Source organism: Pithys albifrons, chromosome 5 (genome assembly GCF_047495875.1).
Source record: "Pithys albifrons albifrons isolate INPA30051 chromosome 5, PitAlb_v1, whole genome shotgun sequence".
In the NCBI taxonomy this organism is placed as follows: Eukaryota; Metazoa; Chordata; class Aves; order Passeriformes; family Thamnophilidae; genus Pithys; species Pithys albifrons.
This window is the reverse complement of record NC_092462.1, coordinates 49,212,890-49,239,702: the sequence shown is the minus strand read 5'-3', so window position 1 is coordinate 49,239,702 and position 26,813 is coordinate 49,212,890. Positions and strand designations below refer to the sequence as shown.

General features: G+C 36.9%; 1 protein-coding gene across 1 annotated transcript in view; it reads right to left on the bottom strand.

Annotated features, from left to right (window-relative positions):
- Nucleotides 1–26,813, bottom strand: part of CORIN (corin, serine peptidase) — a 118,714-nt gene that overhangs the window by 45,458 nt on the left and 46,443 nt on the right. The window contains exons 5-9 of the mRNA XM_071555200.1: nucleotides 11,139–11,320; nucleotides 5,842–5,955; nucleotides 3,624–3,731; nucleotides 1,999–2,109; nucleotides 1,316–1,432 (exon numbers count right to left, since the gene is read on the bottom strand). Coding sequence (XP_071411301.1) covers nucleotides 1,316–1,432; nucleotides 1,999–2,109; nucleotides 3,624–3,731; nucleotides 5,842–5,955; nucleotides 11,139–11,320 — 632 coding nt within the window. The remainder of the gene's footprint in view (nucleotides 1–1,315; nucleotides 1,433–1,998; nucleotides 2,110–3,623; nucleotides 3,732–5,841; nucleotides 5,956–11,138; nucleotides 11,321–26,813) is intronic.

The following is a 26,813-nucleotide window of genomic DNA, read 5'->3' as shown; positions in this document are numbered from 1 at the left end:
AACAAGGAAAAATTTTCTATTTAAAAGTTTTTCAGTTTAATGCCAAACAGAAAGATCTTTTAGCATGTAGCATGACCATTGCCTACATAATTATCACCCCATACTAATCCTCATATTGTTTAATCTGTACCTGTTCATCTTACCAAAAAAAGATTTTGAGCAATTCTTCAACATCAACAGGATGGGAAAAAACCAGTGAAAACAAAACACAGCACTGACTTCTAGCCCAGATCATGCAAGAGAAATGGAGGATCAAAGAATCCATTCAATAAGACTGAGCTTGGACATCAGAAAAGATAAAGAGTAAAAACTGAACATTTTGTCAAAGTGCACAGTCAGAACTGAGTGGACAAAACTTGGTCCTGGGTTTTTAGATTGCCATAGCCAGAACTGGAAGAAACTCCATGCAAGAGGTTTTTACAACATCAACATTAGTAGCAAAGAAAAATAATGGTAATTTCTGTATTTAAATTTCTCCATTATTTTTGGGGATGGAGATGTTTAAATTGGAGTAGGACGATCTCAGGAATTTTGCATGAACAAAAGGGACTGAGTAGAAATGCTTATGAAAGAATTTATTCTAGACTGGTTTCCCAAAGAAATGAGGCTTATATAATCACACTGTGTATTTATCTTATGAGAACAGGCCTGTTTTACTCTAAGTTTTAAAAAGTTTGTCTTATTACCCCTACATCTGACAGCACTAACTTTCTAAATAAAGTCAAATATTTTAATTTCTTTAAATAAGGTTCATTATAGAAATACATTAAGAATTCTTGCATTGAAGGAAAACCTGTAATATGAACTATACCTTACCAGAAATAAGATAATTACACGTGAAAAATAAGTTCAAATGCTGGAATCATCATAACATGACAACATTCATTTCTGAGTGTCTTTTGGAAACCATGTTCTGAAGCTCAAGAAATTGCATGGTTTCCTCTTCTATCATACAGTCCATCATAAGACAACTATCAAGTAGCTGTGAAAACTTACATTCTCATATATTTTCCCTTAGTCATCACACTAAATCATTAGATTACTTAAGAAAACATGCTTCCTCTGATTCCCAAGTTATGATAAAAAAAGGATTTTCATGAGAAAATTCCTCCTCAAACAACATCAATTCCTGTGATAGTAGATTCTGATCGCTCCAGACAATGTGAATATGTACACACCAATTAGCCTTAGCAAGTGTTATTGGAAAGGCAAAGAAACTCTTCGGACAGCTTTAGCTAATGGCACTTCAGAACACAGCAGTCTATGGTAAGTTTGTTAAGTTTGGCAAGAAAAGTAAAATAAGGCATATTCTTACTTTCACTGCAATTTTCTTCATCACTCCCATCTTTACAGTCATTATCTCCATCACATTGGAATGCACTAGGAATGCACTGCCCATTTCTGCACTCCACCAGACCCTGACTGTGACATGCTAGAGAAAGAAAAATAAAAAAGACAATATTCTGATCAACTTACATTAATGAAGGTCTGCGTTATTTTTGAACATCACCTCCAAGATATTTTAGGATGAGCTGATAAAACTGCTTAGCACTGAATGTCATGAGACATTATTCATTTTATGTAGGTTGTGTTTTCAATACCTACAGCCATGCAGATCTTTAACTACAGAGACTGAAACTATAGGTCAGGTATTAGCAAGAGGCTGAGATGAAGGCTTAGCTTTTCCATGAAAACAAAACAAAACAAAACAAATAATTTTTGCTCATATAGTGGGAACATTACAATTAACAAAAAGCTAATTCTTTAATCAACTAGAAGCTGAGAAGCTGAAACACAAAGCACTACTGGTACTTCTCAACAATGGCAACAAATGTTTAATTTGCTGTAACTGTCTGCCAGAACAGACAATTGTCAAGTGTGAATTTCTGAAATCAAATAAGCTTATAGTTTTCCCTTACAAGTAATCAGATTACTTATCTTACTTTTTTTTTTATTAAAAAGAATGAAATAAATAGTTTAGAGATTAAGGGAACTTACAACAATTGATCTCATCGGATTTGTCTAGACAGTCATGGTCACCATCACACACCCAATCAGCTGTTATACATCTCCCATCTCCACACTGATGATGTGTCACTGGATTACAATCTACATAAAATGTAAATTTGAAGGAAAAAGTGGATGGAAAGTTACCATATGGATATTTTATATTACTGTGCAATTGTTCTTTGCCTATTAGCTCATCATTATTACTAATGAGCCATTTAGCTTTAGTAAATTACATTAACAGATTTTCTGTACCTGCAGAATTTTTGCAGGTGGTAGTTACATATATTCTGAATTCTATTGTGTATTTAGGTAGTGAGGCATAGCTGCTAACACTCGCAAATAATTAAGTTTCTAAAATTTGTTATGCACATCAAAAGATTTTCTGATTTATCATGTCATGGAATGATTTTCAGTTAGCCAACATTTTCAGCTGCCATCAAAGAAAACAATTCCGTGCCTTTATCTTTTTACTAAGACATTATATTAAAAAAGGTTTTTGACTTCAGGAACAATGTTTTTCGCATGCACTTGGAATTTTCCACCTGAATTGTCTACAAAGAAATTATTCCAATCTTCATCTTACTCTTTCTATCTGAGCACACAAATAAAGAAGAGCAAGCATTCAGCTGAGCAGGCTGACTTTACACCAAAACAGAGTCCAATCTTTCCAGTCTTCCAAATCTGCTATGAAAATCACATATAGCCTGCAAAAACCTTAGATCTTACATTTTATATAGAAGAAATTATGACGAGATAGGAGTGACAGGAGTCAGATTAATGTTTAGAAACAAAAATTTTAAAAAAAAGTTACTTATAAAAATATAAACACTAAACAACCAAAACTGACAAGAAAATCAGTGAAAGATCTTAGAGTATGCTTAATTTGGAGCAGAAATATAAAACAAATCTCAGGAAAAAAAGTGCCTTGATTTTTAGTTTTTAAATTCTTTCATTAGAAAAGTAAAAGGAAAAAAGGTAGAAATAATATTTTAACTATTAAATCATTATTTTAGACAACTTAATTTTGCTGAGGTGTAGTATCAAGAGGAAAAATTAGTAAAGATAAGCTTTCAAAGTTTTCCGAAATTTACATGTGAAGATTATTCTTTTTTATGTCAAAACTTCATTGCTTCTCCTATGGAAGTTAAGTATAGGTAGATGGATAAATATAATGAGCCAGAACATGGGAAGTTGATTGAAAATAAAATTTGAAAGAAGCAGAATTTAAGAATTTTAAGTTCACTATGCTTATGTAAAAATAGTTCAGTCACAAAACAGTTGGCATCACCAGCATGTCGCCTCTTCTGGCTTGCTTTAATCTCAGTTAAATTCAGTCAGGCTAGCAAGGAAGGAACTGTAACATCTTTTGGAATTAGTTTAAGACAAATTGCAAATCATACTATTTCTTACAAATACTCCTACCTTCAAGGCTTGGACTGACCTAGAACTTTCCTTTAAACCTTTTCAAATTGCATAGAGAATTTGTGAGACATTTTCACTTTGTCCAAATAGAATAACAGCAGTGTATATTACTCTTTTAGTAAATTAAGGAAAAAGATTACTGGTTTAGGCAATCCTGATATCTCAAAAATTTTAGAAAAACATTCATTTACCACAGTTTTGTTCATCACTAAGGTCTCCACAGTCATCATACCCATCACAAACAAAGGTATAATTTAGGCATTTTCCTGTGTTGCAACGAAACAAATCATCACTGCAGTCTACAAAACAAATTTTTGCAAAGTGTTAAAATTACATTGGAACATTCATATAAACTATGAACACTGAAATAAACTGACTAAAACAAGATTATCTAAGCATACGCTATATGAGACTCTAATATGGAAGAACATGAAAAATCAAAAGCAATTTTTACATATTTTTACTCTCTTCCTACCAATTGTTTTTTTGATCAATACCATGAGGAGACAGTGCTCTGGTTACATATATGGACCAAAATGTTTAATAATTTACCTACAAAGTTCTCAAGAAAGGTTGTGGGCCTCATCATCTAGATTACTAGGAGAGCCTTGGGCACCTGATGTAGCTATTAAGTGGAGCTGAGGGTGGTGGTGGTGGTGGTAGATGAAAAGCTGGACATGAGCCAGCAATGTGCACTCGAAGCCCAGAAGGCAAAACATATCCTGGGCTGCATCACAAGCAGTATGGCCAGTAGACTGAGGGAGGTGATTCTGTACCTCTACTCTGCCCTGGTGAGATCCCATGTGGAGGTCTGCATCCAGCTCTGGTGTCCTCAGCACGGGAAAGACATGAGCCTGTTGGAACAGGCCCAGAGGAGAGCCACTAAAATGATCATAGGGATGGTATATCTCTCCACTGGGGAAAGGCTGGGAGAGTTGGAGTTGTTTATCCTGGAAAAGGAGTGGCCTTTCAATACTTAATGGGGGCATATAAGAAGGATGGGGGCATAATTTTTCACAGGGTCTGCTGTGATAGGACAAGGGGTAATGGTTTTAAAAACAAGGGTAGACTTAGACATAAGGAATTAATTTTTTACAATGAGGATGGTGAAACACTGGGACAGGTTGTCCAGAGAAGTGGTATATGCTCCTCAACTCTTCCCAAGTATCATAATGAAAGACGTCCTCTGCATATAAATCCCGTATCATTAAAGAGCTGGGTGTTCTTTTAAAGATAGTCTTAGAATGCAACCTTAGCTCATGAAATTTATTCTTGTTTTTTCAATACATGTAATATATTTATTCTAGTATTACTAATTTTTTCTTTTCCCATTTCTAATGGAACTTGAGAGCCATAGTCTCATAGGCATGTTTAAATTTTTTAGCTTACATTAATCTCAAGCTAACACTGACAGGAAAAATAAAAACACACAATACTTCTTTCATAGCAGACATTATCTCAACCTCCATTAAATAAATTGTAGACTATTAAAGGAAAAGCAAGCTCTAGCTTCATTCATAGTGACACCAGGAGGAAATTGCTGCCATCATTTTTTCCTTGGAGTATCCCAGATAAAATCTATCAAAAACTTCCTTTAAAACAGCTTTGTGAGTCTTGGAATGCCCAGGCTCTCAAATCACTAATAAGAACAAATCTTTTGAGGTGAGGGTAACCTGCACAATCCAGCATTTTCCGATCTGAATGAGCAACACTGCTTTGTGGCATCTTGTCCTTCTGTAGCCCCTATTTAAGAATTTTTCCACATTTTCCTTTTTTCTTTCTTCTTTTTCCCTTTCTCATCACTTTCCTACTGTACATTTTCTCAGCTTTTCTAAAGGTGTAGTCCAAGGATATTTTTCAATACAGAAAACCACACAGGAACTCTAAATATATGCACTAACACCGATTAAAAAAAAAAAGTAAGATATCAGACATTTATATTCATTTTTCCTTTCTACTGCACCATATACTCGGATTAATTTAAGTAAATCACACCCAGAGTTGAGACCAAGAGAAATTTCTAAACAAATGATCTTGCATCTGCTCTAAAATCAATGCCAAGGATCAGAAAAAAGCCACAACAGTCTTCAGCTGATTATCAGAAGTACTCCTTCCTGATCCACATTATCAATCCATTTAAAAAAATCCCCCAAATATTTCTAATTTCCACACAGCTTCCTTGCAGAATATCTGCCTCAAGGGATAAAATTTGATAGATCAAAACCACACACTGTGCCCTGAGTGAGTAAAATTAAACACAATCAATGGCAATTGACAAGAGTCCAAATGCCAATATATGCAAATATTATGTTAAGCTCCTATTCTATACCAATAACCTTCTTTAGTTTTTGGGTTTCTCTGAACAGATTCAGCTCTTCAACAGATCACTGCAAGATTTAAGAAACTTACTGCAATGGACCTCATCACTCCAATCATCACAGTCATTGTAGCCATTACACTGTAGTTTCCCAAGGATACAGATCCCACTAGCACACAAGAAACTCTCCTCTCCTCCACACAGTGCTGCAAGAGAGAAGAAAAGACAGAGGAGAAAAATCATTAGCATCAACATTAGAACGTTAATGCTACAGGAGTCTTACAAACTTCAAACTGATATTCAAGATTAAATTGATAAACTGATATTCAAGAATTTCCACGGGGATTGACATATATTTTCATTTTGGAAAACATCAGGATAGCTCTCAGAGGAACATCACATGCAGAGTGTGATTTTCAAAAATGACACATAGCTCCAACTTGCGCTGACTGCAAGGGCAATTATTCATCTAGATTTTATTTGTGGTCCTAGAATAGCAGTCCTTTCTATCACACTATGGTAATGGATACACATGCACTCTCAGCACCTTCACTATTACTTTTTTAATGGAGGGGTTAGGTTTAGGGTTAGGGTGAAGGAAGCAGAATCAGAGAATAAAAATCAAACAACATAGTAAAATATAATGTATGATCAATAGAAGTAAAGAATGAGTGCTTGGAGGAATTGGTTTTTTCCAACTATGAATGTTTCTTTACATAAAAGACCACCATATTCCTGTTTTTGCAGATGGTCAGCATCAATGTTACATATACACAGATCATCTCTCTCTTGTTTTCACTACAATAAGTAAATGCATGAGCATAAAAGAAAAATAATGTCTTCCTGCTTTTTAAAGCTTTTTCGCAAAAGAATTTTCTATTGGATGTATATAATTAGCTTCACACTGCCTATGGAAAAATAAATACCTGGTCGTAACCAGGTATTTGAATTCCCTACTCAAAGTTATTCCTCAATGACAATTCTCTAAATTAATACCAATGTGAACCTAAGGGTGACCTAATTGCAGAAGCCTTCCAGTACCTGAAGGGAGCCTAGAAGAAAGAAAGAAAGAGAGGAATTTCCTACAAGAGCATGCAATGATAGGAGAAGGGTGAATGGCTTCAAACTGAAATAGAGTATGTTTAGATTAGATATTAGGAAGAAATTGTTTACTGTGAGGGTGGTGAGGCATTGTAACAGGTTGCCCAGAGAAGCTGTGGATGCCTCATCCCTGGAAGTGTTCAAGACCAGGCTGAATGGAGCTCTGAGCAACCTGGACAAGTGGAAGGTGTCCCTACCCATGACAGGGGGGTTGGAACAAGATGATCTTTAATGTCCCTTTGAACCCTAATCATTCTATGATCCTATAATTTGTTGCAAATCTGTTAAAAAAAACAACTGTTAAAAACATGGCTATGAAGTATGTTTCATGCCAATTATGCATCATCTTTTGACAGAAACAGACACACTAATAATTCCTCTTCTTCAGTAAAAACACGAAAGGGAACGTTTTCTGACAGTTCTATCACTTACATAGTTTTGTTATATAAAGATCAGAAGCATCATATTCATTGCTCCTTTTGAAAGCATTTTACTATTTGAATTAACTGAAAAATTACTTCAGGGCTCTTGTGAGAGCTCCATGTTAACCTAAGTCAGATCATTATGTTGCTTTACTCCTCATTGAAGCTACTGCACTTTTTTCTGCCATGGTTTTAACAGCATCAGTTATGCTGACTGGTCAAAGCAAAAAAAATTACAGAATTAACATAATGTCAATTGAGAGAAAGAAAACAGAGTTGGAATATTTCTGTGAGTAGGCATATGTATAGCAGCCTCAGGAGGGTTTCTGAGATTTCCTCCCCCTAGAATGCATCATCGATTTCATGTGGAATTAACTACTGATGAAACCTTCATATTCTCTTACAGGTTTAAGAGGCATCTGGATCTGGTGATACAGTTTAGGGGTTTAAGGAATACAGGGGTAGTGCTGGCTTGATGGTTGGACTGGATAATCTTAAAGGTCTCTTCCAACCTTGATGATTCCATGATTCTATGATCACAACTCATTAAAACTATGAAACCAGTTCAACCATCTACCTTAAAACTCAACAAATGTATTCTTACAACTGTGTTCAGAGGAGCTGATTTTCTCACCTACTGAGTATTCACTTGTCACTTGTATGAGACGACATCAACCTGAATGACATCAATGCAGTCCTGCACCTATTTCTCTGTGACTCGTTTTATATCCTTGGATTGTTTTACTATAATGGCGCATAGCTCAGATTTCCCCATACAATCAGTACATCTATGGTCACATCAGGAATGTATTTCATAATAGATTCTTCACAGTGGTAATGTGCACCCAATTGGCAATGTTTGTGGAGGAAACTTCTAGACATGACACAAGAACCAGCATCTATTCACTAGATAATCACAATTCTAGCTAATGATCATTTTTCAGCAGAGTTGGTAATGGTACCCTGGATAAATTCTCTGGATTCTAACTAGAACATGGCTCAAGTATATGTTCTCCAATAGAGCTTGAAAAGGCGTGTGAGGTTCAAGGATTTTTTTGAAGGAGTGATAATCTTCATTTCAGAAAATGTGGAGGACACATTTAGTCACAATCAGACAAAAATAATCAAGAGAAAAATTGTTTGTGATTGGGTGACATTGTACAAGTATTTATGAAACAAACAGGTACAGCAGCCAGATGTTAATTTTGATAAATATAAGAAATAACTAAAGACACAAAAAAAGAAGCATTACACAAATTATATGCAAGGCATATGTGGGCAGGGATGGATTCACTGCATGTAGTCCAGAGGCATCAATCCCCAAAAGAAACCACAAACTTGAGAAATAAGCAGTCATATGCCAAGGACATGTTCTTAGAATTTCCAGGAACTGAACCCTGAGAAGAGCGTGAAGAGACCTTTAGGCAGAGCACTGGATAAAAAGGGACTGGAGCAGCAAACCAGCCCAGATTGGTTCTGCTGGGGTCAGAAAAGCAAGTCCTCTCAAATATACAAATTGCACAAATAAACCTTCAATGAAAATTTATTTCTGTAGGAGAAGCAAGCTAGTGAACCTGAACTCTCACCTTTTTACATCACAGAAGAATCATATTAGAACCACTCTTTAAAATAAAAAGGTCAAAATATTCTCTATAGTCACAGAATCACAGAAGGGCTTGGGCTGGAAAGGACCTTAAAGAGCATCTGTCTTCTAGTTCCTCACCTTGCTCATGGTAAAGGATTTCTTCCTCACATCTAATCTAAACCTAGTTTCTTATGGTTTGGAACCATTTCCCCTTGTCCTATCACTACATGCTCCTGTAAACAGTGTCTCTCCATCTTTCTTGCACTTTCCTGCACTTTGGCCACAACAAGCGCTACAGGCTGGGGACAGAGTGGCTGGAGAGCAGCCAGGCAGAAAGGGACATGGGGGTACTAATTGACAGGAAGCTCAACATGAGCCAACAGTGTGCCCAGGTGGCCAAGAAGGCCAATGGGATCCTGGCCTGTATCAAAAATAGCGTGGCCAGCAGGACCAGGGCAGTGATCCTTCCCCTGTACTCTGCATTGGTGAGGCCACACCTTGAGTATTGTGTTCAGTTCGGGGTCCCTCAGTTCAGGAAAGATATTGAGGTGCTGGAGCAGGTCCAGAGAAGAGCAACAAGGCTGGTGAAGGGACTGGACCATAAGCCCTATGGGGAGAGGCTGAGAGAGCTGGGGTTGTTTAGCCTGGAGAAAAGGAGGCTCAGAGGTGACCTCATCACTGTCTATAACTTCCTGAAGGGAATTCTCTTTATAAAGAGAATTTGAGGCAAGGGGAAAAAAATCCATTTTTGTAATTACTTCCTTACAGTTCCCACTTGGAGAGACCCATTAGACCTATTTTTTTCAGAACATTTAGCACATTTTTATATCATACCATTAAGACACAGCTCTCAGTGCCTTTCACTAAAGCAACTTGCACAAAATCACACAAGAACCCCAAAAAAATCACTTGTGGACAGATTTCAATTTTTCTGGAAATCCTTCAACTGCCTTTGATAAAACACAATCCCTTGTATATTTCCCTACCTCAGCCACTACAAAAGTTCCCACAGATGAAGGGAGGTATGGACAACAAACAGCCTCCTTTACTTCATGACCCCTCAAAACAACCCAATTGGTAAAAATATTTGGTCCAATAGTCTAAGGCTGTATTATTATGCATGCTCAGAACTGCAAAGTAACCCAGGATATAAAATCTGTCTTAATTGTAGCATTAGCTAAAATTCAAAGATACAATGTATAACCTCACTGATCTTTTCAGGCAGTTTTGAAGTATAGAGTCTTCGTTTTTTTAAAAACAAAATTGGAACACAATTTTCATCATGTAATTTCTTACTATTGTTGTCCAGAAGTCATTAACAGAGTTAGAACCCACAGACAGACCATACAAGCCTCTATCACTTCAGCTCATGAGATGGTGCATATCAACAGTAAAGTCTCTGAGCCAACAAGGGAACTCCAGGGATGGATCAATAGGAAAAAGAGTCAGGCTCAGTGCTCTCAGGTGTAATCTTACCCAGATTAGAAAGTAGAAAACATAGCGGCACATTTGAGGAGATGGAAAAGCCTTGTTTTTAGAGACAGCTGGAAAGCTACCCTGTGGAAAAGGACCAGGGGTTGCTGGTCAGCTGCTGACTGAACACAAGCCAGCAGGGTGCCCAGGAGGCTGCTAAGGGCAATGGCAGCCTGCCCTGTATCAGAAATAGTGTGGCCAGCAGGACCAGGGAAGTGATTGTCCCCCTGCACTCTGCACTGGTGAGGCCATAACTCGAGTCCTGTGTTCGGTTTTGGGCTCATCACTCAAAGAAAGACATTGAGTTCTTGAAATGAGTCCAGAGAATGACAATGGAGCTGGTGAAAGGTCTGGAGCACAAGTTCTATGAGGAGGAGTTCAGGGAGCTGCAGGTGTTTAGCCTGGAGAAAAGGAAGCTCAGGGGAAACCTTATCACTCTCTACAAAAACCTTTATCAGATTCCTGCTCCAAATAACAAACCTGCATTCACTAGAGCTTAGCAAAGAAAAACTCAGGAGAACATTTTTAAAGGTTGAGTTACTTTTCTCCTACCTTCTTTCCTTGAAACAGCTCAGAATTTTTGATGCAAAAAAAAAGCCTCAAATCAGCACAAGTTTGAAAAAAAATCAGACTAAATAATTAAAGTACAGCAAAACTATAGCCAACTTTATCACAGTAATATGAAGGAACATAATAACAATAACAAAAATAATAATTTTAACCCAGAGCTTTTCCTACACAATAATGAAATGACATTATTAAATAAGAACTCATGAACATAGTGTAACAGTTAAGAATGGAAACATACACTGCCTTCCTTTTTCTTGATGTGGTGAGAAGCATACCCTTGCAGTGGTGTCATTTTCAGTTTTGTTTTGGAATTGAGAGCACTTCAGGAAATCTGGCCATGAAGCATTTACCATGCCTAGGACTGGTTCACAGCCTTCTTTTGCTGCCTCACAAAATGTCCTGCAGGGCAAGAGGCCTTGACTGAAGAAAAGAGAGAATAAAATAAAAAATTATTACTGCAGTAGGTTGTGAAAACTTTTTAAAAGAGAAAAAAGTAGCAATAAACATTGTTGAATAACATTGCATTCTACAGACCTATGCCAAAAGGCTGCCAAATTTTCATTATTCATTGGAGATGACATCATCTCTTGACTTTCAGGCTAAATTTAAGCCAAAATCAGGCCCAAATTAGGCTCAGAACAGTTTCCAAGTTCAATTCTGTGCAAGCTGAAATTCAGATTTTATCAGCTTTTTTTTTTAACCAATATAGTGGTATAGTGAAACTACACAGTAGATAGCTGGCTTCATCCTCTCCTCCTTTCTCATAATTGTGCAGACCTTCCTTCTCTGGTTTTTGCAAACATTTCCATGAGCTTATAAAAAATAATGAACTTGCAAAAAAACCTGTCATGTTTTTGATTGGGTAAGCCTTCTGACAACTTAAGTGTGCTGAATCTCCTTAAGAAAAGAACCAGCAACCATCAGACATAAACCGTCGGTGGAGAGTGCTGTATAACTCCCTTTCAGCATTTATGAGCTCTCACACTGTTTCCCTGAGCAGTAAAAACATGACTGTCAGATCAAATTAAATAAATACCAGCATCATAGCTTGACTTGTACTTTTTTCAATAAAAGCACTATAAATTGGCAACTTGTTAGAAGTACAACTTTAAATGCAGCCTACTTGTTTACTTCTTATTCTGAGATACATACGTGCACATGCATTTTTTCTGTATTCTTTTTTTACATGTATATAGGAAAAACAATTTAAACAGATAGCTATGAACTGTCTCTAGATCTATATAATTAAGAGTCTACAAAGTCCAGCAAAACATCTAGAAAATCTCTTAAAATGTTTACTGTAGATCTGGAAAAGGATAAAAAAAGGAAAATTACCAGATTACAGATAGCACAATGTTAGCCAAGAAAATCAAGATTTTAAAAGATAAGAAATTTCAAAAAAGCCTCAGACAACTTAATTGATATGTGGGAGCTGTAATTCAGGATAGATTATTGTAGCACAGTGCACACAGAAAGGAATAACTGAATGTCCACACATACAGTTCGCTGATTTATTGCCAAGTGCCACTAATCTTTTAACTGACAACCATCTTGGTAGAGCAGAGGAAAAGCTCTAGTATAGTTGACAGCTAAGTCATTAGTCTTAGCTATAAAGAAGTGTTCAATGCCTTTCCCAGCAAGGATCAACACCATTTGTGGGAGCCCATTCCCTGAGAAAGTTTTCAAATAGACCATCATAAGCTATCACTGAAGCACAATAGAGAAAACTTCTCAATAAGCAGATACAATTGCATCTGAAAGCCCACACACAAGCAAATAACACAGTGTAGATGAGACACACTGACTACCTACGCAAACACTTTCTCATCCGTACAACTGCTAAGTCAGAAAGACCCAGCTCTTCTTGCTAGAAGGCAGGAGCCCTACCACAGCTGGATGGTGGCATCTGTAACACCCACCTGTTCACACGAAGTATTGAAACTCCCAAGTAGACAGCATGATAGCCTTATACAACCTCTAGAGCTAGAGCGTGTGGCATCACCACTAAGAATTAGGATGAAGAGAGGCCTGGATACACAGCAGGAAAGACAAACATCTGAGTGGTTTTCACCAGAAGACTATAGCAGCTTTCTGGATGAGGTAAAAGAAGGAAGACATATAAATAGCAAAAAAAGACCTCTCGGTTAAAGTACCAGATGCTCCAACACTACATTTTCTTAATACATGTATTCCTTCCTCAAATTTACTGCAGTGCTTTTAGCAGAAGACTGGGAAGCTAATGTACATTCATAATTTATGGATCAACAACCAAAAAGCGGAAGTTGCATACATGCTCCAAGTAGGTAAAACCTACCTCAATTCAAAACAGTTGGAGTTTTCTCATATTAAAACTGAGGCAATTATTCCTAAGTATATAAGGAAAAAATGTAACTCTTGCTCTGATTTGCAAGCAAAATGTTATTTTTTGAAAGCATTATTGTGCATTGATGCTTCGCTTTATTACAAAAATATGACATAAATTGTCTTTTTTTATTTAGTTTGAAACCACTGTTTTGTTATTCAGGAAAAAAGAATGATGAATTTCTAAAATATACATTGCTTACAATGTGGTTAGCATGTCATGACTTTTTAAAATAATTTCCTTATCTAATTTAGAAAAAAAAGTTGTGAAGGTCCACTGTCTTCACTGTCTACAACTTCATGTCATCTGCTGAGATTACCAACAGCATTGTAAATAATCACAGAGTTACTTGTACCCAAATAACTACATCCTTTATCATAATCACAAGCTGCCACCATCCTTATGATATATGATTTTCTTATCAGAATAATTACATTTCAGAAAGATTGCATGGAGGAAGCTGAAGTGAATTGCAGCTAAACAAACATTACATTGATGTGGAAGGAGATTTGGCACAGTATTTTGAAAGGAAAACTGCTTAAAGTGGAAAAGCAGCTTTGAAAGGCACCTGGTGTCCAGACTGAGTCAATCCACCACAGATATGCACAGCACAGAAATAATTTAGAAATTACCAGCTTCTGAAGCACAACTGCATAGTGATCTAATAAGCCAAGCAGAACTTGCTGTCTCTAGAGAAGCTCTGACAAATCAGAAAACATGGAATTATCCAGCAATTAATGCAATATTTGGCCCAGTTTCAAAGTTCAGTCATGTGTGCTCCATAAATTACATATTTCTGGATAATGATCAAGTTTAGATCTCAGGCCTGAGACAAAATGAAGGAAATGGTAATAGAATTGTGAGAGACTGCTGGGGCAGAGGGGATGGGTACAAGGACAAACCGAAACATGAAAAAATTACAGGAAGAAGAAAACAGGTTATTCTTTGTGTTTCTACAATCCTGAAATTAAACAAGTCGACATGACAAGTTGACATGCCAGTCATTTTTAATTTTGTCTACAATACATTTTGTGATTTTCTAACAATAAATAATTCCCCAGAATATAAATGTCAGAAAAGGAACAAACAACCATACCCAGGATTATAATTTTCCAAAGTGATAGTTCTTGTGAAATCTTTCTCAATACCTTTTTACAGTACTCCAGCATAGATAGCAACACAGTCAGAGTCACTGATAGAGTTTTATGAGGCAAATTCACAAGAACCACAATATTACTTTTTGATTCATGAATTTGTAAACAAATGGGCTGCTGAACATTTCACTTTCATATAATCCAGAAAATAATGTATTTTTGTCTTTCATTGTTCAGTTTTCTTCTTTATCTTGTGAAAGAGAAAAGAGACCAAAAACCCCTAGTTTTGTGAAATTTCTGATAACTGCTTTGCAAAGTGTTGTTTGCACGGCAGGGCCACTAAACAGCATAAAGTGCTAGAGCCACTTTGTTCTAGGACAAATTGTCTAGTAATTATAAAAACTAGTGTACCATGGTTAGAAGTCAAACATTAAACTAAGCTAGACATTTCAATAGGATGAAATGGTAAAGATCCAAGATTTTGCAGAGTTAGAGACAAGGTTTTACAAGGTTGACAGGTCATGAACAAAGAAAATGCAGAAGTCCAACAGTGATGAAGACACTTCAAGACCACCCCGAGGGATGAAGTCAAGAAACCACTACCCAAATTCGAAGCCAAAAGGAAAGCTCCGCCCAAGATTCCACCCAGTCATTACTATGGAAATTAGAAGGTGTTAACTATGAACTTAAGACTATAAAATGGCTTATTTTCCACAAACAAATTAGGCAAGTTTTTGCCCAGTATGAACTGGCTTGCTTCCAATGTTGTCAATAAATACCTTGCTGCTATCAGAATTCCAAACTTTCTCCTAACAGTTATTTTTGCAGTGTTTTTGCTTATCATCTTGCAAGTTAATTGGAAAGATAATATTTTCTTTTCTGTTTTACCTCTAGACATGGGTTTAAATCTGAAATTTGCTTCCTTACATAGTAATAAAATCTGAAAAGAAAGAAAGATAATTTTAGATTTTTGTGGTCATTTCACTTGACAAAATTATTCTGAATCCATGCACCAATATTTAAAGATGGCACCTCAGCTCCATATAACACTTTGTAGTATTCAGTGCAGAGATAGCTGCATGTTTCTTACTTTCCACCTTGTTTTTAGCTCATACATAATGTTTTCTTGAAGCTGGTTCCTGTGCATAAGTACAAAGATGCAAAATTAACCACAGTCTGAGAAACACCTTAAACATCTTAACATCTTAAAGGAGAAAAAAAGCACTTAGAGGCAATCCTGGCACAAGGCGGCAGCAGCTCAGTTCCCTTGGGATGGGAGCCTGAAGAATGGATCTAGCTGCCTTGACAAGACTAAGGCCTTGTATTAATTGGCTGAATTGCTGGTAGATGCCCACTCATCTGTCCTACAGGGACTGAACATAAGGATTTACAGCTACTGGAGAAAGCCAGATCTCACTCATACACTTATGAAGAGGGCATCTCCTGTCCTGAAGTTGGCAATTACAGCTGAGCCACAAGAGGAATGCCCTTTCCAAGAGACCGAAAAAAGCCAGTTTTATACAATGAGAATGAAAAAGATGGAGATACTGAATGGATTGCCTGCAGCATGGAAGAACATACAATCTGTTTAAAGGCTATGAGAACACAAAAGTCTCAACAGCAAATAAGACAAAAAATTTGGACTGCAATTTCTTCTGTGGGCCCATACAGATGCCTTTTGATTTTCACTAAAATTACAGGTCCAGTTAATATCTTGTCATATCTTGCCATATCTTGTGGTAACAAAAAAGAGACAGCTAAAGAGTTATACTTCCAAAAAGTCTTAGAACAGATCTGATATCCAAACTCACACTGAACTCTGAAAGCTGTTCAGATAGAGCAAGGAAATACAAATTCCTGATTTCAGTGAAAGTGGAACTGGGAAAAAGCCAAATATACCATTAGATTAAAAAGACTCTTCTTATCCATCTAAAAATTAATAAAGAAGGCAGCAGCTGCTCTTGAATTTCATGTCTTCTGTATCAGCTGCTGTTGTGTTTAACATCTCTTTCAGAACTAGCAATCCTTTTTGGACAAGGTGGTCAAACCCAGCTGATATACTTAAGGACGGACATATACAGTCTCTACAATGTAGAGACTAGAATTTTTGGTCAGTGTAATAATTTATTTTGCAGGCAAAATCCAGGTAAATGGTTTTGACCAAAATAAGGAGTAATGACTGAGTCAGCAGTGCCCTGGCAGCCAGAAGGGCCAATCGTGTCCTTGGGGGCATCAGGCACAGCATCACCAGCCAGTCAAGGGAGGGGATTGTCCTGCTCTGCTCTGCTCTGCACTGGGGTGGCCACACCTTGAATATTGTGTGCAGTTTAGGGTGCCCCAATATAAGAAAGATATTGAGCCATTAGCAAGTGTCCAAAGGACGGCAAGGAAGATGGTGAAGAGCCTTGAGGGGAAGCTGTAAGAGGAGTAGCTGAGGTTACTTGGAGAAGAGAAGACTGAGGGGAGAAATCATTGCAGTTTGCAATTCCCTTGTGAGGGGAAAAGGAGGGGGTAGGCACTGATCTCTGTGGTGACCCCTGACAGGACCCAAAGGAATGGCCTGAAGTTGTGTCAGGAGAGGTTTAGGTTGGCTATCAGGAAAAGGTTCTTCACCCAGTGGGTGGCTAGGTGCTGGAAAAAGCTTTCCAGGGAAGTGGTCACAGCACCAAAACTGACAGAGTTCAAGAACCATTTGAACAATGTTCTTGGGCACATGGTGTGACTCTTAGGAATGGTCCTGTGCAGGGTCAGGAGTTGGACTTGATAATCCTGATGGGTCCCTTATAACTCAGGATATTCTATGATTCTGTGAATCAGCAAGAAACACAAATTCAGAAATCCACTCTGACTCTTCAGTCCCTCTCTATATATGACAGCACCATATGTCATAAATACTGTAACAATCAGAAACACCTAAAGTGTTCCCTGTACTGCAGAAGCACTTTCTATGTTCTATAATACTTAAAGTGCTACGTAAATTTTGCCATATAGCATTGACATCATTGCCAAAAGGAAGCTATCAAAATGATTTCACGTTTTTTGTATGATGATCATAAACAATTGGAATATCTATCCTGACTCAAGGAGCCAGTCCTTCCAGATTTCTTACTGATCCCATCACTTGATTCAAACATGATAGTGAAAATGGGAGACATGTAGTAAATTACTTCATTAGAGCTATAGTTCAGCCAGGCATAAGTTTAAATAAATATTATTAAAAATATTGCAACAATCATGATCTATTTTCGCAATCTTGTACCATCTGCCAGAATGTCCCCTAAACCAGGTCAAAGTTCTGCAAATTCTTGCCTAGCATTTATTATGTAAATGATGTTTGCATGCTAATAATATGCAAATTATGTGATGCACACAATGTTTCTTTGCTTTATAGGAATTTCTTCTAAAAAAAAAAAAAAGAGAGAGAAGCTCTTAATATGCCTGAAAATCCAGGTTACAGGATCTTGAGATGTTATCAAGCAAAATTCACATTTGGGAAAGACAAGCTGGCTCAGTAAAACAAAAGTGTTCTGTATCACACAGAGGTATTTCAACCACTGCATTGCTACAGAAATTCTGGATTAACAGTAAATCATACACTGCACAGCTGCTCTATTTGTGTAAATATATAATAATGTATAATAATATATAATAATAATATATCATAAATAAAGGCGCACAAAACAATACTGTGCCTAAAGGACTGCCTCCAAATTCCACAGATCACTGTGACAGGTACTCGTCATTAATTTCATATAGCTTTCCAGAACTCATGTTTCCCTGTGCACTTTAGAGCATTGCCAAAAGGAAGACCTCAAGAATCAGTCCAAGTTAAAACTTTCTGAGTTGCATCTTGTCAGGAATCCTAAAGACAGACACACCTCTCACTTGCTGATAACTTTGGGCTCCTCTCTGTCGAGTAGAAAATCACTATAATCCATTATCCTGCTAGTTCAAGTTCACATTAAAATTGTTTCACAAACACTTCAAGCTGGCAGGAGCCAATGTCATTAATTTAAGGAAGCTGTCCTACCCCTCATAAGCCTGGCTCCAGAACCTTTCCCCACATCTCTTCCTTACTTCCTTGTGCCAGCATGGCACTTCATGCTACTACACAATGGATCAGATCAATCACTCTCAATTTAATTCAGATCTGTTTCCAAATCCAATCCATCATGGAGCTGAACAAATATCCCTGCCAGGACATGGAAAAGGCATAGCTGAGATGCGGAACAACAAGCAAGGGAATAGGAAAAATAATGGTTCTTCAGCACCACTACCAAATGATACCAACTTAAAATCTGTCATGAAACAGTGGTCTAAAACATGTTCTCCAGAGAGGTTGTGGAACGTCCACTTCTAAAGATACTCTAAACTCAACTGGAAATAGCCCTCAGGAGTCTCATCCTCCTTTAATGCTGGTCCTGATCTGAGCAAGAATAGTTGCAGAGGTTCCTTTCCACCACACTTTTGGTTCTAATTTGCCTGTCCTGCTCAGCCTGTGAGCCGGGTGCTTACCACCACTATCTTCAACAATAACGTCTCACAGGAGAGACAAACCTGTGGAAGGTAATTACTAACTGAATCTGCATTAGATTTTGACTGCAGTTGGTTTAAAGGCTATTTGTTAATAAGCTGGACACTAAAAGAAGCTAAACATGATCTGAAAGTATACAAATTCTTGGAGAATCCTTTAAGAACTATTCAATTAAAACCCATTTTGTTTATTAATTTCTGCATGAGAGGTTGTAATCATATCTTGTAGATGATTTCTACTGAATTTAGATAAAAAATTACCTCATCTATACGTTTCTGGTTAGAGCCCAAGTGCCCAAGTCTAATATGAAACTATCAGTGTTGATACTCCCAAAATGTTGCACGGTTTTACTGAAAGCTCCTGTCCTACAATTACTGCAATTTATTAAATGAAATAAATCTCACTTTTTGAGAACAAAGAGGGTTTTCCTAGGAAATATATTAAATGAGCAAACAAACAGTAACAAAAAGACATGCTAATTTTAAGATTTGTTGTAAAGAATTACTTCAATTATATAAATAATAATTATTTAATCTTAAGAAAAAATATAGTGCATGTGCAGGAGAATGACCTATGATCCTAGTTAACATGCCAACTTGAAAAACAGAAACCACAGCTTATAATAGATAATAAACACAACAAATCATTATGACAACAGGGCTGGAGGCAATCTATCAGTAAAATACACATTCATAAAATAATCAGTCCTCCTGATTTTCTTTTCTGCCTCTTTCCCTCTGAGAAACATTGTGAAAGATATTTTCAACTGGACATTCCCATGCCCAGATTGGTCTCAAAAATGTTTCTCTCTTTGATAACCTTTTATCTCTGGTCTGTCCATAATTCTCCCAAAATGCATACTTGGAAATTAGATCAGTAGAGAGGGTGAAACACTGCAGGCAAGTTTGATGCTTTCCGCTATGGCAAGTGCTGGTTTCACACACACTGGACCACACATGTCATGCTGACCAATGTAAAATGCCATTGTCTGTATTTCTATATTACTTTCCTAATTTTTAACTTTTTAATTAATCTCTTAAGCCATCCTTTCCCTGTTTACATTGACTTCTTTACAAATTATACATACTTATAATTTTAAACAGCTTCTATTTGTGTGAAGAGAAGTAACAGTTTTCTGAATGGGAAAAAAAAACATCGTTTCCAGAATCCTGTTTCTCTGTCCTGCTTTCCCTATAGTTTGTCCTTTCCCTACACTGCACCTGCCATCTACTGGCACATAACTGTTAAAGAGTTGGCAACAGGGAGTTAACTTCAGGCCCTTTCATGTAAGAGCCTACACCTTGATCCAGTGCCACCCCTTAGCTATTGGGAGGGTCAGACACATGAGGATTCTTTAGGTCCACTCACACCAGCTGAGCCATGACAGTGGTAGAGAACCTGTCAGAGGCTCTATAATTTTTCGAATATGTGAGCTAATTATTTAGGATTAACTTCTATAGGCATATCCTAGGTACATAAACTTCATAAACAGGAGTTCCCCTAAAGTAAACATATTTTTTTCTCCTCATTCCTTTATCTTCCTCTTCTAACAACCATATATAGAGCTTACTGTATAGAGCAACTTCCCTGCCAAATTTCAAATTCCATTCCTCAAATACTTGCAGATATGACTAATTATTGGTTAACTAGGGGATGCTTCTTCATAAGCAACACATTTTTTCTTTCTGTTTTTGCCCACAGCACTTACTAGGCCTAATAAATTTAAATGGTGCTCCTTTCTTTTTTTTTTTCTCCCAGAAATTAGACACATGTGGAGAAAGGGCTCTCTGAGAAAATATGTTCACAGCTTGAAATGCAGGCATTTTGGCCCATGCCACGTCATTACCTGTATTCTCTCTAGCACTCCTTGCAAAAGCAAATTTTGTGTTTGTCACCTGTATTTGTCTCAGCTTGGAACCAAGCAGTTGTGGCTCCTAAAGTGATGAGTATGACATGTTGACTTCAAGATCTGAGTTCTAAGGGACAATGCAAAGTGTAATCTTCTCATTTGCACATTGTTTTCTGTTTTATGAGGAGTAGTTACACAAGACTAATGAAGTAACTCAAGAAATGCTAGTGAATAATATAGACTGCATTGAGAAGAAAGTTGTATCTTCAGAAATGCTACCTCCTGATCTCTGTTTCTTCAAGAGTCTTCATTTGTTTCTTGGCAAGACAGTCCACTCCAATATTCAGAAAAAACTAAGCATTCCTTTCTTTGAAGTCAGATATAATCCAGCTGTTTCTTAACTAAAGGTCTCACTTGTGTCTCATGAAGAACCATGTTCTTCTAGACTAGGACAGCAGAAATAAAATTTTGTTTCTTGAAAAATTATCTCTCCTCAGAGCAAGAGCTGGAGTTTGAGGACCTGTGTTCTTCTAGGTCCTTTCTCTGTGCAAATACTCTATCACTTTCTGAGTTTGCATACTGTAGATTTTCTTTGATCAATGTATTTATTTACTATCTACTCAGTTTTCCTTTTCAAGTCTCCCTGATTTTTTTCACTGTCTCCTTACCTTTAGAAATTCAGGTCTGTTCAGCACATTCCCTGAAACATGGTTTCAATCATGACTTTGCATATGATGTCTGTTACTGCATAGAAACACTTTCAAAGGTCCGCAGGAACTACAGCCTGGTGCTATTTTACAGATCTTCTAAGCAGACAGTTTTGCTACTTTGAGTCCTTACCCAGTGTATTACACCTGTCAATCATTTCACTTTCTTGTTGCTGTAAATCAGTTCTATTTCACCTTAAATTAGTGTCCTATCAATTTAATTATAGACTGGAACTGAAACTGAGTATTTACATTGTGTAGAAAACACTTTACAAAATGTCTCTCATGGTATGCTGACTATCTGCCCTTAGCAATTCCATCCTCAAGGTTTTACTTATCAAAAATTAGACCATGCAATCACTATTGCATGGTCTAATCACTATTATATCACTATAATAACTATTGGTTAAATCACAGCCATTGGAAAGTTATTGACTCGTACAAAGGACACAATGAAAAAAAAGTATTCATTTGTTCTGCTATTCTGGGCTTTTTCAAGTAACACAGACCCTGTGTATTCCTCAATTTTTCTGCTAAACAGTAACATTGATAACAATTATCTTGGGAGAATACTTTAAATCAACAATAAAATACACAAAAATGAGTAACTGGCAGATAGAGAACATATTTGTGTGGGCAAGCACTTGCAACTTTATCACACTCTCCTCTCTAATTTTTGTATTCCCTTTTGACAGGATTTGACTATACATGTTTTTCATTAGCTATATCCCCAGGGTTGTGTGGCTCGAGTCAGAATTGTGCTTACATGAACAACAACCCAATTTAAAAACTGAAGACTGGATTATGACTCAGTTAGGTATCCAAGGACAGATTTTATAAATGTGTTTTCTTGTGTGTAATGAGTCTGCTGCATTTTGAAGGGTTCAAAGCTGAGACATGGCAACACTTAAAACAAAAGATGTCATTTCAGACATTCTAGGTATAAAGCACTTCATCCACTGAGCATCACTTCTGCTTTATTCATGATAAAAAGTTGAAGTTTCTAATTTTCTGTATCTAGACAATTATTGCCAAAACTCAATCTGCAACAGCCTCTGTCAGCCATGTTAACTTGCTTGGGCTAAAGAGGCACCATCAAAAAGAAAGCATATTTAGAAGATGAAACACCTTCCAGAGGGTGTGAAGAGGACAGACAGCAAACTCAGGACACAAGTGGTAGCCACTTTATAAGCATCTGAAAGTAGCCTCCATGTGCCTGGGTCATGGCAAGAAATACACTGGATGGACTCATGAGAAGAACATAAAGAGACAACACAGTGGGTGGCAGCAGGAAATTGTCCCACCTTCTTCCTCAGGAAACCAAAAGTGATTGCCACCACTGCTGTACCTTAATTTTTCAAACTGAGTAACACCAATTGCGACAAAAACCTCTCAGACAGGGTTATGAGACAGGATTCTAAATGAACTTCCGGAAGGGTTTCTCAAAATATTTTCTTCTAAAATTACTCTGTAATGTCACAAGTGTGTAAAATTTAAATATTTCTTAAAAGCTGCAGAATGGCAAAGTTCTGTGTGCAACTATAGTTTTACATCTCCACACAGGGGCGTTATAAAAAGATAGCATACAGCTGTATCATAGACTACCTGTGAGATAGTTCACCAGGGTTCCTGGCAGCTGTTATTTTGTCTTGGCAACTGCTTTTGCTACCAAAATTAAGTCAATTAAAACAAGTCTGAAACATGCTTTTATACATCCATACGTCATTCATACACAATTAAACCCATTATGGATCTTGCATAATAGATATTGACTTAAATGTTCGCTGACAGCTTCCTATTCAAAGTCTTAAAAAAATTTCTCATTATCTATGTAAACAAGATCAATCAACTTTTTCTCCTAAACACTTCAATAGCCTTAATTAACTCCAAGAAGTAGTTTTTGTATAATATCTTGCTATTTTTAAAAGTCTCACTGCACATTTTGATAAAATAAAAATCTACTTCACTGTAGGCAGGAGAAACAAAGAATATAGATAAGATTAGAGTGGAGTTCACAAAAGCAGGAAAAGGGAAACAGTCTCATCAAAGATGTCCACAATGAAAAAGAGAATTTATTTTTCCCTTTTATAAATAAAAGGAAAAAAGATTAAGACAATGAACCATAAAAAACCCCACATGATTGAATTTGCCACTCTGAGTTGTAACTGAGCAGCTCTTCAAAAGATATTTGACTGCATACAGAGTCAAATATTCACAACTTCTCAGAACCTGTGTAGTATTAACCAAATTTTCACTAATTTTCCCCACCCCAAACACACCATGTAGCTTTATTCTGACCTCTGTAGCACAACAAAATATTTGTTACACATACACATTAACATGGCAAACTCCTTTGTAAGAAATAGTTTGAAAATAAAAGAAACCCTTTTCCCTTCATTATATTATTTTCCCCTGTAGAATTAACCCAAGAGGGGAAAAATAAAAAAGAAAACAGAAAAAAATCAAGCCATGGTACAGAGTTTTTCCTCACATTCACTAGACATTAGATCACAAGCGAGTAAATGAAAATGAATGAAATTAATTTTCAGATTTCAATCAAGAGGAAAGATAATGCTCTCCCTAAAGACATAGCCTATAAGTGCTACAGATTCAGTTTTCTGCTGTACTGCATATTTCTGGCTCAGTCTCATCTTCTCTAGCTATTAATGTGACAGTGTTAGTTTCTCTTCCTATCCTTTACTTGTTTTCTACATCTGGTCTATAAACTTCTAGAGACAGGAGGCTGCCCCTCAGTGCATGTTTGTACAGTATCCAGAATAAAAAGCCATCATCTCAGAAGGACTCTTTGAGCCCTAGGAGAAGATAAGCCACTTCAAAACTCTAATTCAAAGATATTTGACATGGTAAAAGCATAATGAGTAAAAAGATACAGAAATGCATGTGTATTAGAATTTTACCTTCTAATTTGCATTACTCTAATACTATTTTATAGTCAGAGCTTAAATTCAGTTTGATCTCCAAAAATTTGAGACTCTGGGGATCTAACAGTGGAAGGCATTTCCTCAGTTTTCTGGAACACGGGATTAATGGAAGAACTCAAACTACTATTTCTACTTTAGAAGGCAGCATGACAGCAAAGAGATATTATGAGAATCCATAACCATCAAAATTATTCCCAGAACATAAAGTCAAAATAAACCACATGCATAGGCCTTCAGGATCTTGCATAGCTTGCCTATTTTATCAAGTCTTTCAATGAATTGTAATTATTCGCAGAGGACAAGAAAATAATAGAAAGCATCATTCGACGAGTCTGTTTACATCATGGAGTTATAGGCTGACTCACTATGAACTTCTCTATTAGTTTTGAATCTTTGAATTTTACACAATTTTAGCATTAAAATATAACCCCTTTTTTAACCTGAAAACATTGCACATTAATTTTTTTTCAGAATATTTTTTTCTTCTTGAATTGTAGAATCCAATGCAAGTGAGTTGCTATAAATAAACATCCACTACATTGCAGTAATTAACTTTTGGCCCACTCAGTGTCTTTCAGCAGTAAGAGAGAATTCACTAGATTACACCACTTCTCATAACCAACACACTAAGGACAAACCTCTCTTACAACAAATAAAGCACCATGTTGCATTTGGTGGTAAGAGGCTGCAGGCCACTACTACCCAAAAGGACAAAATTCCTACCCAGAATGTTTCAGAAGTCATTAGTTCAGCACACCAACTAGTCCAAGGTGTGCTCACACCACTGGTGTTACTTTTCAGGACTGAGTCATGTTCTCTTAGCAGCGCTGCTGGATGTGTTAAGACAGGCTTTTTAAGGCTGATTTTTAAGTCATATTGGAAAGATCCATTCACTCAAGAAGGTGGAAGCTGCATGATGGCCTTACTTATACAAATTACAGGCAAGTAATACGCAAGTAAAAAGCCTCACTACACTTCAATTTTCCATGTTCCATTTTCACATAGGTTTTAGTTGTGCTTTCAAAACATATCTTTACTTGAAAGTAGTATAAAGATACTGTTATATATTTTCTTAAAAGAGTAGAGCTAGCTGATTGTACATGCAAGCGTTGAAACTAAACACAGCTTTCAAAGTTAATTTATTTTTACTGCCACAGGTGACTTTCCCTGCAGTAAGATACAGAAAAACATTTTTGAAGAGCAAGAGTACGGTGGCATTATTCAGAAATCCCAGTACTGAACTACACTGTGTGTGACACAAACGTGAATATGCCCTCTGCCTAGAAACTTAATCTCCCTCAAGTGTTAATGAGCACAATGTTTATAAACAAAAGGAAGATAAATGGGAAATAGATATCAGTTTCAATATCAGAGAAAAGCTATGTAATGACAGCTGACTGGATGCCAAAGATCAGTGCTTGTAACTTTCCCTCTTGTTGCTTCTTGTAACACATTGTTGTAATTACTGCTCCCATGGCTGCAAGCGGCCAACACAGACTCTGTTGACAGTACCTAAGAACAGACATCTAAGTATCATAAGAGTTTTATTTTTTCCATACTGTGTAAGCAGCATTTGTCAAATCATGCTTTACATACACTAGAAAGAATTGCTCCACAAAAAAAGGTATCAACAGATAAAAAATTATGATCATGTATGCACTGACATTAGAATGAAACAGCTGCAATTATCTGGAGGAACTGCTGACAATTCCAGTAACAACAGCTCACCATACTAGTGTATGTTTTGTGATACAGTATGTTAAAAACAACCACAATCCCCCCAAAAGCTCTACATATATGGACATATCCCCACTCATTACCGTCAGACCCTTACCACAGTGACTCCTCTGCTTCTCCTTCAGTATGTTTCTACTTGCCAGATTCCCCTGTTTAACAGACAGAAAATATGCCTGCGTCTTTCATTTGTCATATCTGCACCCAGCATACACAACGTAACTTGCCCCTATTATGCCAAGAGCTTTACTCCAGATCAGTTATGGGGAAGAGTGAGAGGAAGGGAATGGGCTAGGTTGAGAATGGAAGGTGTTAAATAACAATTGTTTGCAGATATGTTGCTTCTTAAAATCATTATTCTTGGCTTTGAAATACATCTGTTGCCTGCAATATTTGGGTGCTACAAGAAAGACAGTAATTGCAAAAATTGCTTAGTTACCTACAGAATAAAAGGTATTCCCCTTTCAAGAGGAAACCAGAAGTTAAACTGGGACAACTCAGGTTTGGCAGACTAAATTTAACTAACCAGCACATTGTCAATGGTTCTCCCTGTGGTTGCCACTCCAGATGCATAGGCTGCATTTTCAGTGACACTCATGGAACATTCTGGAGACATGATTACTAAAAGTGAAGCCAGATTCTAACATAATTCTGCACTGTTTACAGTCTCACACTGGACTTTCTTCCCCAT